This window comes from Octopus bimaculoides, chromosome 4 (assembly GCF_046866305.1).
Source record: "Octopus bimaculoides isolate indiv1 chromosome 4, ASM4686630v1, whole genome shotgun sequence".
NCBI classification, from domain to species: Eukaryota; Metazoa; Mollusca; class Cephalopoda; order Octopoda; family Octopodidae; genus Octopus; species Octopus bimaculoides.
In genome coordinates this window covers 16,025,611-16,046,184 of record NC_142931.1, presented here as the reverse complement: position 1 = coordinate 16,046,184, position 20,574 = coordinate 16,025,611, and the positions used below count along the sequence as shown (strand labels likewise).

Here is a 20,574-nt window from a genome sequence, read left to right as displayed (position 1 = left end):
TAAGTTCTAAGTTAGCAGTATTTTGTCTTGGATACCTTGTAGAACTTTCCAAAATCCCAGAATGTATGTCAATATTTTACAGTCAGTCCTCACTTACTAGCCTAACTTCAATAAGACATTACATGAAGCAAAATCTGATTCAGAGAGAGAATTTATTAAGGTTTAACTCTTTAGCATCCAAATTACTTTGTCAACTGTAAAGCTTATTTATTCACATTGCTTTGTATTAATTGTGGATTATGTTGTGGTTTTGAGATTTTTACAATGTGATTGTTTACATTTAGAATGACATTGTAGGGCGGGTGTGAAAGGCCAGATCTGACTGGTTTGAACATAAAACAGGTAGAACATCTTGACCTGATATAGCCAGTTTAAATGCTAAAGGGTTAAAATAAATTAAATTTGCTTATTTATTTTGCTCATAAATATTATATAAAAGGAAATAAAAATAAAACAGAAAGAAAAGATTACACATACTTGATAGCTTCATTTATCTTGTTTTCATTCTTGTACGTTAAACCTGATTGCAAATTTGATAAGGTATTGTTCTGAAAACAGGAATGAAGAAATGAAAAACAACAATTACAACAATAATGTTGAAGTAAGATAATAAAACCTAAAAGTAAGAGAAAGAATTTTGAAAACATCCATGAAATTAATGAGGATTACAAATATATCTTTATAACCAAAACAAAAAATTCACACACATACACGAACATACACACACCAGGATGAAAATATTAGTGTGCAAAACATTTTACCATAGCCATTACCTTGTTTGTTTGCTCAAGTAAATCAATATATTTTCAGTGTGAATATAATTCCAAATTAATTTACATTTAATATTGATTTTATATTTTGGTTGCTTCAACCATTGCACTTCAGATATGCTGGGACACCATCTTCAATGCTTAAGTGAACCAAATGACCCCAATGCTCATTTTAAGTCTGGTACTTATTCTATTGTTCCCTCTTGCTGAACCACTAAGTTAAGGGGATGTAAACAAACCAACACTATCTGTCAAGTGGTGGTAGGTGACAAACACAAAAAGGCACAACCATATAATGAACCTCCACACAGTTACCATCAACGAACAATGGTCAGCCCAGGACTATTGTAGAAGACACCTTCTCAAAGTGTCAAGCAGGACTGAATCTGAGAGCACATGATTGCAAAGCAAGTTTCTTAACCACACAGCCATGTCTGTACCCTATTAATCATCATCATCATCGTTTAACGTCCGCTTTCCATGCTAGCATGGGTTGGACGATTTGACTGAGGACTGGTGAAACCGGATGGCAACACCAGGCTCCAATCTAATTTGGCAGAGTTTCTACAGCTGGATGCCTTTCCTAACGCCAACCACTCAGAGAGTGTAGGGTTAGGGTTAGGGTTTAATATTAATTTTTTTTCCTTACAAAGGCACCATGCCTCAGATGTAGGGAAAAGGGTCCAGTGAATTAGACTGGTACATATTTAATCAACCCTAGAATGATGTTACATAGTGGTGGTCACGGCAGGATTCGAACTCAAAGCATAAAAGTACACAAATACTGCAGACATTTTATCCATCACTCTATTTATTCTATCAATACACCAACCTTTTTACAATATTTCTGTAATGTTAATATCAATATCCAACAATTAATCTGAAAAAATACTATAATACAACCAAATATTTCATATTAAATAATAAACATACCTTTTGAATGATTTCAGATTTAAGCAATTTCAAATCTGAAATATTCTGACTTTGCAGTTTAGTGTATTCACTCCGTTCAGTGCACACATCTTTCAACGTCTGTTGAATACTTTCTTCCTCATTTACATATTGTTTCTAGAAACAAATAAGTTATTCAAGATTATTTACAAATAATACATTTCTAAATTTCTCAGAGAGATTTATGCAGTAGTGATACGATGAAGTAGTTGTATGCTGTCAGCTTAATGTGACAGTCCCCTGAAGGGAATAATACTACTGTTGGTTAGACCTATGAAGCTGCATCGCTTCCTATCGGCCTTGACACATTTCCTGTGTCAACATAAGGACACAGGAAATGTGTCAAGGCTGACAGGAAGTGGTGCAGCTTCCTAGGTCTAACCAACAGTAGTATTATTCCCTTCAGGGGAGTCACATTAAGTTGACAGCGTACAACTACTTCAAGATTATTTACTCCTAAGAAAGTGTAGTCATTAAAACATGACTAGTAAAAGTATAGGTTGTTTATTTAGAAGCATGTTCTGGTACATTTATGTACACACAGAAATACACACAATAACCAGTGCAGTGCACTGTTAACGAGTAGCTCTGAGCAAATTTTGAGAAATTATTGATTGCCATAATAAAAATATTCTACTCTTGGTGCCTTAAGTGTAACCAAAAAGAAAATAGAGCAAGTAATATATCTAGCACAGGTTTAGTCGTAAATGAAAATATAATGTAAATTAGATAATGAGGTAGTTCCTGTATGATTGATTCCTTAGCTACAGTACAGACAAAGCCAGTAAATAGTGCTCTCAATGTCATCCGGTTGTGAAAATGTTAATCGTCATCAAAGACATTGCACATATTTCAGTTAAGAATAACAAATCATTTATGAAGACAATAAGTAAAAATGGATCTAACAAAAAACCCAGTCATATACAGTTCCTTACTGTTGTTCAAGGCAAGTACCTATTATCAATTCAAACCTTTTATCTCTTAATAAAGAAGTCACTAATTTACTTATGTTCTAAAGACCAAAACTTTGGTAAAAGTCTCATATAAAGTGAATTATATCCACCAACATGTCTTGTAACCCCATTTCAGATCAGGTTTCTAATAGAGGTAAAGAGGTTGGTCATCCTACCTCAGTATGACAGAAAACCATACTCTTCCCTGAGTACACATGCTGTTACTGACCATAAATGGTTAATAATTATATATCTTGTGATATACATCAACTCTGTACAATGCAAGTGTCAAGCTAATGACATTAGAGTTGTTGTAAAATGATTACAGTCATTGTGCTAGTAGAGTTCCTTTCAGAAAAGACATTGTATAGTGTTACAAGATGATTAACGATATCAGTTATGGTTTTAAAAAACAAAAAAGCTGCTACATAAGAAAATTTGTCTGTTGCAAGAGCAAGCAACATCACTTTCCTAAACTATTTACTGTCACCATTATTTCATCTTGGTCCCAATTCAATTCGTTTTATTCATCATTCTTTAACTATTATTACTATTATTATTAGAAACTATGCCAAGGCCAGCTCCAGTCAAACCGTTCAACCCATGCCAGCTTGAAAAACGGACGTTAAATGATTATTATTCAGTAGGTTTATTTTCATAGCGTGCTTTCACTTCACTACCGAGCGCAGCTCTGTGTGCCTTGGGTATGTGCTGTGGTTTGCTGTGATGCTCTTATGGTTACTGTATTGAAAGTGTTTTGCGTTGGATGTGTGCAGTGCCCAGTAGTGCAATTTTCTGTGTGTTATATATATATTTGTAAGTCTTGGTGTTTTTGTTATGTATTTGTCTGAATATTTTTTTATTATACCTAAGGCATATTTTTTTATTATACCTAAGGCTTATTCTTCTTCTTCTTCTTCTTCTTCTTCTTATTATTATTATTATTCATTGCCTTCAAACCTATCTCTAGATTAAGACATATCCACAGCTGATAAAATTTCTTCATTCTGTTAACATTTCACAATTGAAGAACATTAATTCCTGCCTCACTTGTTGCAGTAAACTTATCTGAAGTAGTTACTTCCCTTGCAACGTTTTGTACAGAAGTAGTAAATTTTGTAGGCCGGTTTGAGTAATTGTGTGTGTGAAAGAGAGAGAGAGAGACAGACAGACAGACAAAGACAGAGAGAGTGAGAGAGAGAACAAAAATGTTCTAAATTATATTAATTTTCCTCATCTCAACAGACACATTAAGAGTAATAGGTGACAATCCATAGACCATCAGACCAAAATCCTTTAAGTTACGTCCCTTTACGCTCTGAACTTTAAATCCCACGTGCCTGCCGTTTCATTTTCCAGTAATTCATAAAATAAGTACTAACATAGTAATTTTGTCGATTATATCGACTACACCCCTACTTGTCATCCAATCTGCAGATTCTGTTAATATTAGAAGCCATTAATTACTGGAGGTAACATGAATCAAATAAACAGCTAATGGCTAACTGTGAAAGGATTAAGAAACCAAATAACATCAGTTATTCCTATTCAATAAAGTCATGTGCACTTACAGGATTTTAAATAAAATTTATTTCCCTCAAATAAAAATTAAATCTAACTAAATATTATCTTGTTTTTATTTTACACTTCCATCTACAATATAACTAAATCAAGAAAATAAGGAAGTTTATAGATGGTCATTTTGAATAGTTAGCCAAAAAATACCCACCATATTAAACCGCAACATTTTCTTTCTCTCTGTGTGTGTGTATATATATATATATATATATCATTATCATCATTTAACGTCCGCTTTCCAAGCTAGCATGGGTTGGACGATTTGACTGGGGACTTGCAAACCAGATGGCTACACCAGACTCCAATCTGAACTGGCAGAGCTTCCTAACGCCAACCTCTCCGAGAGTGTAGTGGATGCTTTTTACGTGCCACCGGCACGAGGGCCAGTCAAGCGGTACTGGCAACAGCCACACTCAAATGGTGTTTTTTTACGTGCCTATGCCTGGCAAAAGAATGGTCATGGCTCAAACAACTTTTATCATAAATCTGTGCAGTGAGGTCTGACCTGGGGCTAAACAATATAAGTGAATGACTTATTTTTATAATTTCAGTATGAATCTATACTGAAATCTACAAAGAATCTATACTGGATCACAACATGAGATATGTAAAACTGTTGAGAGTGAATAATTCTCAAAAGGAAAGGTGTCTATTTTTAGATTAATCAAACTATTCCAAATATTTAAATATAAATAAATATTGAGAGAGAGAGAGAGAGAGAGAGAGAGAGAGAGAGAGAGAGAGAGAGAGAGAGAGAGAGTGAGAGAGGGACAGAGAGAGAGAGAGAGAAAGAGATAGAGAGAGGGGGGAGAGAGGGAGGGGAGAGAGAGAGAGAGAGAGATAGAGAGAGAGAGATAGAGAGATAGAGAGAGAGAGAAAGAGAGAGAGAGAGAGAGAGAGAGAGAGAGAGAGAGATTTGTAAAAATCTGGTACTTACAAGAAGCTTGCTTTTCTCTTTTATTTGAGATAAGTGATCATCTATACACTTCCGATTTGGAGGACGAAGCTTCTTTATGTCTGAAATTAATAAAGCAGAGACATGATATGTAAAATAAATTAAATTAACATATGCAGAAATTTAATTTTATTTACAAATGAATTATTCATACCTTAAATTTATACTCTCTTTTACCTGTTTCAGTCATTTGACTGCGGCCATGCTGGAGCACCGCCTTTTAGTCGAGCAAATCGACCCCAGGACTTATTCTTTGGAAGCCTAGTACTTATTCTATTGGTCTCTTTTGCCGAACTGCTAAGTTATGGGGACATAAACACACCAGCATCGGTTGTTAAGCGATGTTGGGAGGACAAACACAGACACACAAACATATATACGACAGGCTTCTTTCAGTTTCCGTCTACCAAATCCACTCACAAGGCTTTGGTCGACCCAAAGCTATAGTAGAAGACACTTGCCCAAGGTGCCACGCAGTGGGAATGAACCCGGAACCATGTGGTTGGTAAGCAAGCTACTTACCACACAGCCACTCCTGCGCCTCTTAATGTTTTTGTTACTAAACTGGCCAATAACAGCTAAACAGCTCTGAATGGTATGTTACCTGGCCAAGTCTGACTTTTAAGTACATCACGCTTTCAACCGTGCATTTAGAAGAAATTACTTCGGAGGAAAAAGAAATTACTTATGGGCATAACTACAACCCACTTACAATTCAGTTTCATAGTATTTGTTATATTTTAAAGATTACAGTTCTTGTAGGAATAGTTATTTTTCATCGATTTTCGTGATTATCTTAGCATAATTCATTCTCCAGTCTAGAGTCTGGAAAACATCCAGGCCACTTGTGTTGGTTGCGGTTTTAATTAGTCAGTGGAAAGCATTACGGTCACCATTTTAAGTTCATTTTCCATGCCCAACCCATGTCAGTTGGATGGTTCAACAAAGGCTAACAAGTTGAAGACCACATATTGTTCCAATTTTTCAATTTCGGCATGGTTTCTAAGGTTGGTTGCTCTTCCTAACATGAACCCCTTTACACAGTGTACTTAATGCATTTTTTCATGACACCAGCACTGTAAACCTTGCCTTGCCTTGCCATACAAACAAATCATTAATCATATATCCTCTGCCTACTATAAAATTGTAGAAAGGTAAGTCAGCAACAGTCATTTCATCCAATAGTTAAAAGTTTTTAACATGGTGATGAATGTAGAAACTATTATTTCAAATAAATTGTAAAGGACTGAAAATCTGAAATATTTTAAAAATATAAGACAGTTTTCAATCTAACAAATTAAGAAGAAAACCCTTTTATTTACACACACATGCACACAGACAGCTTTACTGCTTGTAGTTACTTCTGTACCACCATTTCACTCTAGTATCCAGGAATTTAGAGACACATGCATGCACACACAAGGTAGTGAATAAGTTGAGGCTATAACAAGATATTTGTCCAAAGTGTCACACAAAAGGAGTGAACCAGAATCACTTGACTATTTTGTTGTTGGCACTCCGTCGCTTACGACGTCGAGGGTTCCAGTTGATCCGATCAACGGAACAGCCTGCTCGTGACATTAGTATGCAAGTGGCTGAGCACTCCACAGACACATGTACCCTTAACATAGTTCTTGGGGATATTCAGCGTGACACAGTGTGACAAGGCTGACCCTTTGAATTACAGGCACAACAGAAACAGGAAATAAGAGTGAGAGTAAGTTGTGGTGGAAGAGTACAGCAGGGTTCACCACCATCCCCTGCCGGAGCCTTGTTGAGCTTTAGGTGTTTTTGCTCAATAAACACTCACAACGCCTGGTCTGGGAATCGAAACCGCAATCCTATGACCGCGAGTCTGCTGCCCTAACCACAGGGCCATTGCGCCTCCACACTTGACTATAAAGCAAATTATTTAACCACATAACTATGCTTGCACTGAGTTAAGTCTATTTATGGCTGACATAAAACTTAGATTGAAGACTTTATAGTTAAGTTACCAATTCCATGTGTCTTACATATATAATTAACTGCAAATGTGAATGAAATAGAATCTTAACTGTCAACATAAATTCAAAAGAGAAGTGATGCCCAATAAACCAATTATTGTGTAAAAGCATCTTTTCAAAGCATAAAACAAAAGGATAATTTATTAATTCCTTATAATATCCTAAGGGTGTTCTTTCATTTTTTTTATTTGTTTTAGTCATTTTACTGCAGCCATGCTGGAGCACCGCCTTGAAGGATTTTAGTTAAACAAATTGACCCTAGGACTTATTTTTTAAGCCTAGTACTTATTCTATTGGTCTCTTTTGCCAAACCTCTAAGTTACAGGGATGCAAACACACCAACACCAGTTGTCAAGTAATGATGGAGAGACAAATACAGGCACACATACAGATACACACACACACACATACACCATGGGTTTCTTTCAGTTTCCATCTACTAAATCCACTCATAAGGCTTTGGTTGGCCCGAGGCTATAGTAGAAGACACTTGCCTAGGGTGCCACATTTTTACAGAAAGTTAGATTCTCAAAAGTAAAATTAATTTCCAATTTGTAGGCAATTAACCAACTTTTACAGTTGCTCTTTTTTTTTTTTTCACTTTTTATTTCTAATTTGTTTCAGTCAATGGACTGTGACCATGGTGAGGCACTGCTTTGAAAGGCTTAGTCACACAAATTGAATCTAGTACTGAGTGATAAGAAATTCTCAAGAGAGCTGAACAGCAGAAGGTCTTCAGAGAAGAAACTCCTTCAGAAAAATATTTTAACACTTAACTTATTACACTCTAAGTCTGGCAATTATTCTATTGGTCTCTTTTGCTGAACCTTTAACTTACAGGCACATAAATAAACCAACATTCTTTGTTAAGCAGTGTGTGGGGAACAAACACATAACACACACACACACACACACACAATCTAAATAAGACAAAAAACACATCTTTAACCCTTTAGCATTCAGATTTTTCTGTCAAATGTAATGCTTATTGATTCACATTGTTTTGAATTAATCAGATATTATCTCAAAGCTTTGAGATTTCGATGACATAATTGTTTTAGAACAACATTGTAGGGTAGAATATTTGGGTCAGACATGGCCAGATTAAATGCTAAAGGGTTAAGGATCAGTTACAATTGTTTCTGCTCTACTCTGCTTTCATCACCAGTTCACACAAAAGTTCAAAGTGAAAATTTCCATAATATTTACAGTTATAGACATTAGAGTGGCACTTCCACAGATCTGCCAGTCTTTGCAAAGTCTGAGGAAGTGCTACTTTAATGTCTAAAACTGCAAATACTACATAAATTTTCACTCTGAACTTTTGCATGAAATGGAAATGAAAGCAGAAATGGTACAGAAACAATTGTAATGGATCATTACAGTTTTCCTTTGTCGTCTTATTCAGATTATATTTTACTCTTCACTAAACCAGATCGGAGCCTGGTGTTGCCATCCGGTTTCACCAGTCCTCAGTCAAATCGTCCAACCCATGCTAGCATGGAAAGCGGACATTAAACGATTATGATGATGATAAACCCACATGATAGTTTTACTGTTGTGAAAACAGGATTTTCTACACCTGAAGAATTTCAGATAAAGTTTGGATTCCATCAGTGAGTCTAGGGCTTGGGCTGAGTGCTGCATTGGAAATACCCTACCAGGAAAACATATATATGACAGGCATCCAGACAGATTCACTCATAAGGCATTGGTTGACCCAGAGTTATAGCAGAAGACACTAATCCAAAGTACTGCAGAGTGGGACTGAACCAAAAATCATTTGATTGCAAGGCAAGCTTCTTAACCATAAAACCATGCCTGCACCTAAAATATATATAGGTATGTATAAGTTGAGAAATACTAGGCTGGAAAATAAAAATAAGGACAGGGGCATGACTGAGTTGCAGATAATCAGAATCAAGTACTGGAAAGGAGATAAATAAAGGATCCTCATTGGTTCTAAAGTTAATACTACGTCAGAAAGAAATTTCAATCACTCAGTGAGTTGGTCATGAGGAAACGTGTATTAGGACCATCAAAACTGCTGTGCCAGTATTTTCATATCATTTTAACTGTCCTTTGTCCTGACTGACAATTTATCAGTCATATGCTGCTCCCAAAAAGATATACCTGCCTTGACAATCAGTAAATAAACTCAGTAAGTAACCCTGGCACATACTGCACATGATAATAGTATAATCAGCCACTTATAGAGAGTGGAGACAGCTACACACACAAAAAAAGTGCCTCTCAAATATTCCTCACTTCTTCAACACACACACACACACAATACTATACAAATATGTCAGCAGAAAACGAGTGACTCTCAGAATGATACAGCAATATTATGTGCAATGTTGCATTTTATTATCTGCATTTTTTAAATGTATTTTTATATTGGTTTTTAAAAATTACTTTACTGATGATATAAATGGCAACTATGAGATATCAACTTTCAATGAAATCATCATCATTTAATGTTCCTTTTGCCAACATGGAAAAAAAATTTCAGAATCAAACCTGCTTCCTAATATTAAAGTCAGAGGCACATATCTTAGTGGCTAGGGCAGTGCACTCATAATGGTAAGATTGTGGTTTCAATTCCTGGACCAGGCAATGCATTGAATTCTCAAGCAAAACACTTCATTTCATGTTGCTCCAGTCTACTCTGCTGGCAAAAACGAGTAAGTCCTGTGACAGACCAGCATCCCATCCAGTGAGGTAATATACACGCCACACAATCTAGGAAACTGGAGCAATGGAGCCTATGGCAAGGGTTTTTTTTTTGTTTCCTAATATTGAAGTTTATCTTTTCATGATTAGAATTTATTTAAAAGAAATTAAAATGAAAAATTTAATACTCTTTACTCTTTTACTTGTTTCAGTCATTTGACTGCGGCCATGCTGGAGCACCACCTTTAGTCAAGCAAATCAACCCCAGGACTTGTTCTTTGTAAGCCTAGTACTTATTCTATCGGTCTCTTTTGCCGAACCGCTAAGTTACGGGAATGTAAACACACCACCATTGGTTGTCAAGTGATGTTGGGGGGACAAACACAGACACACAAATATATATATATATATATATATATAAAGTCTTTTTCCAGTGAAGTTATTCACTGATATCGAAAAAGTGAAAACAAGCAATGTTTCACTTTTTCACCTCGTTCAGATATATATATATATATATATATATATATATATATATATGACAGGCTTCTTTCAGTTTCCGTCTACCAAATCCACTCACAAGGCTTTGGTTGGCCCGAGGCTATAGTAGAAGACACTTGCCCAAGGGGCCACGCAGTGGGAATGAACCCGAAACCATGTGGTTGGTAAGCAAGCTACTTACCACACAGCCACTCCTGCACCTATATAATACGTTGAAATAATGTATATTTTATATAGAATTTGCCTATTAACTTTAAAGTCAATATTTACGTGTATAAGTGTCTTATTTTTTAACATATCCATAGCACACATCCAGGAAAAGACACTGAATTCTAATCCAAGTAATTATAATCCTCATAACAACTCCTCTCAGATATTTAGATATTTAAACTAATATTAAATACTGATTTTAAATTAAAGAGAAAAACAGAAATTAACATGTTAAGTACAGCAGTAATTAAACCAAAATGTCTTATACTATGAAAAATATATATAGCATTTACTTCATTTTCCTTCAGGGATCTTCAGACATCAATAATTGAAATCTAAAGACACAATTGTCAATGTTGAGAAAAAGGTTTCGTTTGAAAATGAAATAATTCAGAAATATTATCTGTTGCATGATAAATAACAATTTTTAAATAGAATTTATTACAGACTATATAATGTCAATATTTCTGTTATGATGGCAGTAAGCTGGCAGAGCCATTAGCATGCCAGGAGAAATACTTAGCAACATTTCATTTATCTTTACATTCTGAGTTCAAATTCTGCCAACTTCAACTTTGTCTTTCATCCTTTCGGGGTCAATAAAATAAGTACCAGTTGATTACTGGAGGGGGAGGGGTGTCAGTGTAATCGACTTACTCCCTCTCCCAAACTTGCTGGCCTTGTGTCAAAATTTGAAACCAATATTTCTCTTATGAGCAATTTATCAAGTAATTAAGTCGAGTTTATCATTTAAATAATAAAGCAGTTAAAGAACTTCAACACCAAAAATGAATTTCTCTCAGCTAAATAACATTTTATAGTATAATGTATTCAAATTTTACCCTAAAAGAGTATGCGATATAGATGGAGAAGAGTACAATTAGTGTATGTGAGTATCATTTTACTCTTTTACGGGTTTTAGCCAACCACATTTGAGCTTTCAAAGGCTTAGTCTAATATATCAAACTTTAGTACTTATTTCAGTACGGTAGTTATTCTATTTGCCAAACCACTTAGTAATACAGTATTTAAAATGATAAAGCATAGACAATATTTTCTTAGAGTAGTACGAACATAAACATGGACACAGACAAATACATATCTATATGCCTGTCTTCTGCCTAGTTTCTATCAAATCAAATTCCACTCATATCAGTCAACTCAAGGCTATGATAGAAGACACATACCAAAGGTACCATGCAGTGAGATTAAGGACAGAGCCTTACCGTTGCAAAATAAACTTCTTAAAACCACATGGACATTCGTGTGTGTGTGAATATTTAGACAGAGAGAGAGAGAGAGAGAGAGGGAGGGAGGGAGGAGGGGGCAAAATATTTAAGCATTCCTACTGGAAACAAAACTTTGAAAAATTAGTTAATTGTAACAGTTGACAAAATGTTTAAATTGAAAATTATTATTAAAGATTAAAAAATACATTATGTGTTAAGTAAAATTATATAAAGAATGTGATAAATATTACAGGGTCAATATATAAAGGTTGATATACATATGGTAAAAGCCAATCTCTCTCTCGATTTATATATCATCTAGATAATAGCCTTATAACGTGCATTTCAAAGCTCCTATATGGTTATCGGCTACCATATGCCATCATACAGCAGGACTTCTTTTACTGGATATATATGTGGAAATCTGTTAGTGTACACAGAATTTATTTTTTTAAATTTATAAAAGAAGAAGACGAAATGAACAGGCTTTAATCACAAATCACTCTTCATTAAAGCCCGTTCCTCTTTTTTATTACGAATAGAATTCGTTTCTTTAGAATGAAAACAAAAGTGTGGGGGTGCATTGCTTGAAGTAGTGGCCACCCATTTAAGTTAATTTTGTTGTCCAGGTCGAGTCTTTTACAGAACAGTGTAAAGAAGGATTATACAGGTACTGATACGAAATAGCATAATGATAAAAAAATTTTGTAACATATATTACTTCAAATTTTGTGGAGTATATAATACTAACAGTTTTACAAGCTGAGATACATATAAACTTAATAAATATTACAAATAGTTGCTTAAATTCAAAATATAACTGTAAATTAATTTTTTTTTAAACAGTTACAATATTCAAAATAATATGAAATGCGTTTATAGAAATTATCATAAATCAATTCTCCAATCAGTTTCTCTTATATTAAGTTAGTATAAATAGTCCATCAATTAGGGATCATTCTTATCAGATCCTAGCTCTTCGTCTCCATTCGTTCTATTTATCAAAACCATGTAAAACTACTTCATGTGCGCGTTGTACCTTTTAGATTAAATATTTCGCTTGCACCTTTCTCGAAATCATTACAATCTCATTTACCGTTCGTTTATTTACTAACAATAACCCACGCCTTTTAATACAAAATCAACCGCGCGCACACACGCAATTCCCATCCCCCGAAGAGCCTGTACAAGAGTGAGCGTATACAAAACGTAACAAAGTAAGAATTTACATATCAAAACGAAAAGAGCACTATTTATAATATCCATAGAAACCTGCATTGTCACGTGATATTTAAAAACATGACCTAATTTCCTGAAACACGTTCCATGTGTTTTTATTGTGAATGCAAATAAAGCAATTAGAGTTATTTCCCTTCATTTATTTCATATATTTCCAAGAGTGAGAGAGACAGACAGACAGAGAAACACTCCAGTATAAGAACTATATTCTTTTATTTACATGTAACTACAGCGAAACCGAAGAGTTCCAACATTTCTCTCTTGATTATATGTCTCTGAAGTGTAGAGCTAAAGATAAGCCTTCAAAAACATTAAGCATTGCCCGACTTTCAGGTTTTCTGAAGAGTTAAATAACTGAAAGACAATAGCCCTTTATCCAAAATGATGCCAGTCACTGAACTCTGGTAAAATAATCATCTAAATAAAAATGTCGAAGTTTGTAACCTTTGCACTATTACAACGATGAATAAGCATTTGCGCATCTGCATACCATTGGAATATCTTTTTGAATACTTATGCTCAACTTCAGAGATAGACAGAGGAAGAAAGCATACGTTGTCATTGTTTAACCCTAGGTCAATCCTAATCCAGCAAACCTGTGATCAAAAGTGTTCCAGCCGTGGACACCATCTTATTGTTTATAGGACCAATGTGTCCTTCTGCTTTTAAAACTGCATTATAATTTGAAAGAATCCTCTACTATTTCTAACAGTTTGAGTGACCACGTTGAAGTTAACTCGTTGGTTTGAGTAGATTCATGTACTTCTTTGAGGTGCATAATGCATTAGCTGTGTTGGATTTTTTTGACATTGGCATAGCAAAGTTCTCTTCACAATTACGAGGATCCGATTTCAGTCCCACCGTAGAATTTTAGGGAAGTGTTTTTACCATAGCTTCGGATCGAACGAATGAGTTTTGTTAAACCAGTGCAATTCAGAGAACAAAATTCTACCAAAATCATAAGTTTGGTATCATTTTAACATATAATCATTTTTTACTATAGCAGAAAAGCTATTGCCACGTTTATAGGAAACGTGTTTAATAATATATAATTTCTATACAGTTTATGAGTCTCTGATTATTAGATTTGTTACATTTTGTCATATAAGAGAACCTCTATTTTTAATTTTCCAACTATCAAATAATAAGTAAAATAAAGATATGTTGGAAATACATCTGTTGAAAGATTTTAGTATTTAATTTCACAAATACACAACAAACTGTGACATTGTAGGTCACCTCATGACTAGTGAATTATTGCACCAAATGAGAGTGCAAAATATTTTGCTCATATGCAGATTAAAGATTTACAGAAATTTCATTATTATCTGTGCCACAATAATCGGTAATAGCTATATCTCAAATAATCCTTATTAGCTTCTTTGTTGTATTTGAACATCATCATCATCATCATCGTTTAACGTCTGCTTTCCATGCTAGCATGGGTTGGACGATTTGACTGAGGACTGGCGAATCGGATGGCTGCACCAGGCTCCAATCTGATCTGGCAGAGTTTCTACAGCTGGATGCCCTTCTTAACACCAACCACTCCGAAAGTGTAGTGGGTGCTTTTACGTGCCACCGGCATGAGGGCCAGAACAGTTAGTTATTTAACTTTTAGTCTGATTTCCATCACTTTACTGTAGTAGAGCCCATTGCACTTTTACCTAGATTTTACAATGACTACCTACATCGACTTCTCCAACCTACTACCTTTGTACAGTAAGACATTTGTTTTGCAATTATTTGGCTTCTGGTTCCAATCCACTACATGGCACCTTGGGCAAAAGTCTTCTACAATAGCCATGGACCAACCAATACCTTGTGACTGAAATTTGGGAACAGAAACAATGTAGAAGTCCTTTGATGAGACTATTCCTGTTCTTGAGCAGTAAACTTAATATGTATTCTGGCTTAACATCATTACTTGATCCATTAGTGTGCTATTAGTAGAGTCCATTCTTTTGTAAAGCCTTCAGGTCTGGTCTCTACTTGGAGGATAACTTACTCTCTTTCTTCAATCAGTCTCAAAAGCCCTGAAAGAGATCAAAGGGCAAGCTCTTTTTTATGTGAAGGAACCATCAAAATATATTTTTTAAATGTTTAAAATGCACAAGGCCAACTTCATAATCATTGGTATATTTCTTTTTCTCTTGTGCTATTGTTAGTCGAACAAAGCCAGCTGGGATACAAAAAAACTTCCTACAAAGCTGTTTGATTATGCTACATTTTCATGTCTGTTTCAAAGACAAAGTTGCTAAGTCAATAACAGAGTATTTTGATCATTTGACTGATTAGAAATAGTAACCAAATTTTCCTTAAATCATACCCAAGCATCTTTAAAAAAAATGGAAGGACACATTAAACAATATAGTACTAGATATAGAGAAAGACGAGATAGTCATGGTTGGAACACCTTTGATCACGGAGCTGTTAAATAAAGGGCTGTCCTGTGGCTAAACATTAATGACAACATGTTTGATTTATATTTAAACTGTTGGATATTTCAGAAGTTATTTAACACTGTATGTAAACAGTAAAGTTATTCAAGTACAAGAAAAAGTTGAAGAAATTACAAAGTTAATGAAATTAATGGATATAATCTAAATCTTGAGTATGAGAAATAAAAACCTTTGAGGTTTACAGATATAAATAGCTTGTTAAAACGAGATGTATTATTTTAATTATCAAGTAGTAGTTATATTCTCAATGACTGGGTTTAATATTTTTCTGAAATATTACTTTGAAATAAGAAGTTGTTTAAATTTCAATGATGGTCTTTGGCAATGAAGATCAAAGTTTTAACAAAAGTCATTTATACTTATTAATTCAGATGTAATTAAGGATAACAAACAATATGAATATATAAAATACGTTGAAAATCATAAAAGACACTACAAATTTAGGGCTTTAGCAGCTTCCGTTTGTGTTTGTTGCTTAGCAGTTGTTGCCTAGCAACAAATATTTTAGACACTCTCCTATCAGGGTAGGAGTTTTCTTTCTGATTCAATCAATACACATTATCTGTTATTGTGTTCCATTTGTGTACTATGAAAGCAATCTGTATTGATTCTTTTAGCAGAACACAAAGCTATGCATTTACATGAAAATGGAAGGAAGATGTAACGATGTGTATGTTTCTTAAGAGTATTAATAATATAATTGTATTTATTATTTATTTTGCTTCATTCATTAAGGTTTGGTCAAGAGGGAGGAGCAGTACCTATGGCTTTTGTAAGGCCCTCCGAGACCAGTGAAACTGACATGGTTAGTGTTCCTCTACAACAGATACAAGTTTTACAACTGTCGGAAAAGCATTTGGAGGGAGGGAATTTCAAAATGCTCTGAGGAGCAAAGACTGAGTGAAGTGGTTGGTGCAAGCCCTAAGGTAGGGTGAATGATGAAAGGAAAAGGAGAAACAAGTGGAAGTAACACAAGACCAGCTACTCTGAGGATTAAAAGACATTATAACAGACCAACTGTGGTTTAACAAAAAAAAAAAAAAAAAAAGTGAGGAGGGAGACGGTAGCTTGTGGATCTGAGGTTGTAGTAAGCAACTTAATGTCAATCAGTTAGATGGCCATTTTGGGGAATGTGGTCTAAAATTTGTGCAGACCCAAAATGTGGGAGCAGTATTCTATTGTGGATCTCACTATCTGAGCTTTGTATTTTCTGGCTGTGTGTGGTTCAAAGATGGGTACAACAAGTACTGGGATAACCATTAAGCAAAATAAGCACATGCTTAGGGCATCAAAAAAGGGGGGGGGGACCACAGAAATGGTAAATGGTTTACGGTACAAAAGAAATCACTTTAAACTTGCTGAAATAATATTTGAAGTGGTTTATATGATTAGAAATATAATTCCAATGTAGATGGAAACTGAACCAAATTCAATGACTGGCACCCGTGCCAGTGAAGCGCTAACAGCACCATCTGAGCGAGATCTCTGCCAGAGCAGCAGTCTCGCTTCCGTGCCAGTGGCATGTAAAAAGCACCATTTGAGCGCGATCGTTTCCAGCTTTGCCTTACTGGCACTGGTGCTGGTGGCATGTGAACAAAACATTGGGCTGACTCTTGTGCAGGTGGCACGTAAAAAACACCATTTGAGCGGGGCCGTTGCCAGTACTGCTGGACTGGCCCTCGTGCCGGTGGCACATAAAAAGCACCCACTACACTCTCGGAGTGGTTGGCGTAGAAACTCTGCCAGATCAGATTGGTGTCTGGTGTAGCCATCTGGTTCGCCAGTCCCCAGTCAAATCGTCCAACCCATGCTAGCATGGAAAGCGGACGTTAAATGATGATGATGATGGTGATTCATGGTGCCATAGTGAGGATCTGATTGAAGACTTTGCAGTTAAAAAAAAAGTAGGAGGAAAATAAACATTATTTTCCATCTTACTGTTAGTACTGTTTCATTTTGAAGAATAAAATTAATTTTATCGCTTATTATTGTTTTATTTTGAATTACATATATATGGGGGCACCAAAATCTTTTAAGTGCCTAGGACTTCTATGGGTTTTAATCCAGCCCTGGGTACAACATTGTTTTCTTGATATGAGTAGTGATTGTGTCTTTGTGCTGTTAAAGGAGACAAGATTGACAAGACCCTAATGGACAATGTTCTTTTTGTTTTTTTTCATGTCTGCTAAGGAAGAATGAAGTGAGGTATTATAGGTATAGGAATAGGTGTTGTTGGGGTCATGGCAAGTAGGTTGTTGAAGCACAGTCAGAAGAGTGGGGAGGAACTAAATCTTGGGGCACACAAGAATCAGAGAGAGAGAGCTCCATCAGCACACACCTCAATCCAAGAGATAAAAGATGGGTGGAGCCTGCATCTTAGCCAGAGACTCTGCATGCTAGACATGGTCAACTGATTTTCTTATGTTAAGTACAAAAATGTCTTCACTAAATTTCTCAAGGTTAAGTAACACTGGAGAACAGGACTCCATTAGATCTAGTTTTATGGAAACCATACTGGTGATTACTAAAGAGGAAGAGTGTTTCAATGTGTTGAAGATGTTGTTAATGACTGTCTCCATTACCTTTAAGATGGTGGAAGTGATTGTGATAGGTTGACAGTTGGTAAGGCCAAAGGGTTGCCTGTGGTGGGGAATGAAGCTTATGGTCATGTTTGCAAAGATCAAGATAGGTTGTTGAACAGAGAAAAAGAAATTGATGGGTTAGCTCTTAAAAATAAAATCAACATTAATTGCTAGACTCAAGACCAGCTTCTATCATCATCATCATTTAACATCCATTTTCCATGCTGGCATGGGTTGGATGGTTTGACAGGAGCTGGCCATCAAAGAGCTGTCCAGACTCCAGTTGTCTGTTTTAGCATGTTTTTTTTTTTATGGCTGGGTGCCCTTCCTAATGCCAACCACTTTACAGAGTGTGTTGGGTACTTTTAAGTGCCACCAGCACCAGCATGAGTGCATTTGACATGGCACCAGCACTTGTAAAGGACAAGCTTGTATATATGGAGGACAGCTATTTTACTTAGCTTGATGTATCTTCTCAACTACAGCAAATCACCACAACTCCCAGTCTGTTGTCATTTCCTCGGTGAGGCCCAGTATCTCAAGATCCTTTATCACCACTTTGTCCCACGTCTTCCTGGGTCTACTCCTTCCACAGGTTCCCTCCACAATTAGAGATCAGCACTACTTTAAGCAGTTGTCCTTATCTATGCACATCACATGACCAAACCAGCACAGTCTTCTCTCTTGCACACAACATCTGATGCCTCTCATACTCAGTTTTCCTCTTAAATCACTTACACTCAGTCGTGTGTGCACTCTAACATTACTCATTCAGCAGAGCGTACTAGCTTCTGTATGAGAAGTACAAATGATTGCTTTAATTCCAGTACATTAATATACTTAATATTTAAAGGCAAAGTCCACTTTATTACATTTGAACTCAGGACAATCATCCCAATCTACTGATTTTATCAAATGACCAACTTTTGTAAGCAATGAACACTAGCTAGGAACCTCTGTAATCACTGAAACTGCTAGAAATAGTAACCAAATTTCCTCCAAATAAAGCCTTACCCAAATGGAACATGCTGGTTAGTGCTACATGCATGTAAAAGAAAAAAAGAAAGTATGATGATAACTGGAATACTATTATGTTAAAAAAAAAAAAGTAGTGAAATCTGTAGGTTCAAATACATGATATAACTTTGATTCTATGCTGGCAATATTACATTTCATGTCTGCTCTAACCCAGCCAATACATCTGTCTCCCTTTTTTTGTTTATCCCTATTGCATCTTCTTCCCTAAACTCTACTGAAATACATTTTACAATCATTATACCCCAAGAAATGCAACCCTCTGGAACTATTTTACCCTTCCTGTTCATATTTTCACAACAGGTATTAATTTATAGAAGTTGAAACTGTATACCAACATCACTAGTCTAGGAAAAATCTGAGAAAATGAAAAGTATTAGGTGCTAACCTCTTCCTCACATTAAACAATAAAAGAGAAAAAGTAATTATCTTCACCAAAAACTGAATTTTAACCACTCATGAAGGTAACATACATATGCAAATATATATATATATATATATATATATATATATATATATATACACACACACACTCACGCACATACATAATGTATGTTTTGCCTATATATAAACTTGCTGCAGGACAGCATCCTGAGAAAGCATCCCACACAACATCAAGTGTTAAAGAAAACAGAATGCCTGAGACAGGCAAGACAGCCCTCGATCACCTTGGGCAGGTTGACTTGCCTGTCTGAGACATTCAGTGTTCTTCGACACTCAGTGCCCTGTGCTGAGCTTTCCTAGAATTATATCCTACAGCAAGTTGGCATATAGGCAAAATACATACCTTATATCTGTGCAACAGATAATGTCTGCATTCTTAGAGCTGCTTGAGGTGCTAAGGCACAAAAAAAAAAAAAAATTCAAGTGTGGCTGATGCCAGTGCTGGTTGCATGTAAAATGTACCATTCGAGCGTGGTCGATGCCAGTGCTGCCTGACTGGCTCACATGCCAGTGGCATGTAAAAGGCACCATTTGAGTGTGGTTGATGCCAATGCCTCCTAACTGGCTTCCGTGCTGGTGGCGCGTAACAAGCAGCATTCGAGCGTGGTCAATGTCAGTGCCACCTGATTGGCCCCCATGCCAGTGGCACATAAAAAGCACCCACCAAGCTTTCGAAGTGGTTGGCATTAGGAAGGGCATCCAGCTGTAGAAATCTTGCCAGATCAGATTGGAGCCTAGTGCAGCCTCCTGGATTGCTAGTCCTCGGTCAAACCATCCAACCACTGCCAGCACAGAAAGTAGATGTTAAACGATGACAATGATGATAATATTCTCACTTTTTATGTTTAAAACAGATTTATCTTTATTGCACTATTCTATGAAAAATCTATCACTATTCTACGAAAAAACATATCAAGGAAATATCAAAAATAACTTATAATCATATTTTGACAACACATCTTAAAAAGCAACTTCCCATTTTTACA

The 20,574-nt window shown here is 35.7% G+C and overlaps 1 protein-coding gene across 2 annotated transcripts in view; it reads right to left on the bottom strand.

Moving 5' to 3' along the window:
• The window catches only part of LOC106877082 (uncharacterized), a 102,290-nt gene that overhangs the window by 18,425 nt on the left and 63,291 nt on the right, over window positions 1-20,574 (bottom strand). For both annotated transcript variants that reach the window (XM_014925881.3, XM_014925872.3), the window contains 3 exons: window positions 5,190-5,269; window positions 1,704-1,838; window positions 478-548 (listed from right to left, as the gene is read on the bottom strand). In XM_014925881.3, the coding sequence (XP_014781367.1) occupies window positions 478-548; window positions 1,704-1,838; window positions 5,190-5,269 (286 nt within the window). The remainder of the gene's footprint in view (window positions 1-477; window positions 549-1,703; window positions 1,839-5,189; window positions 5,270-20,574) is intronic.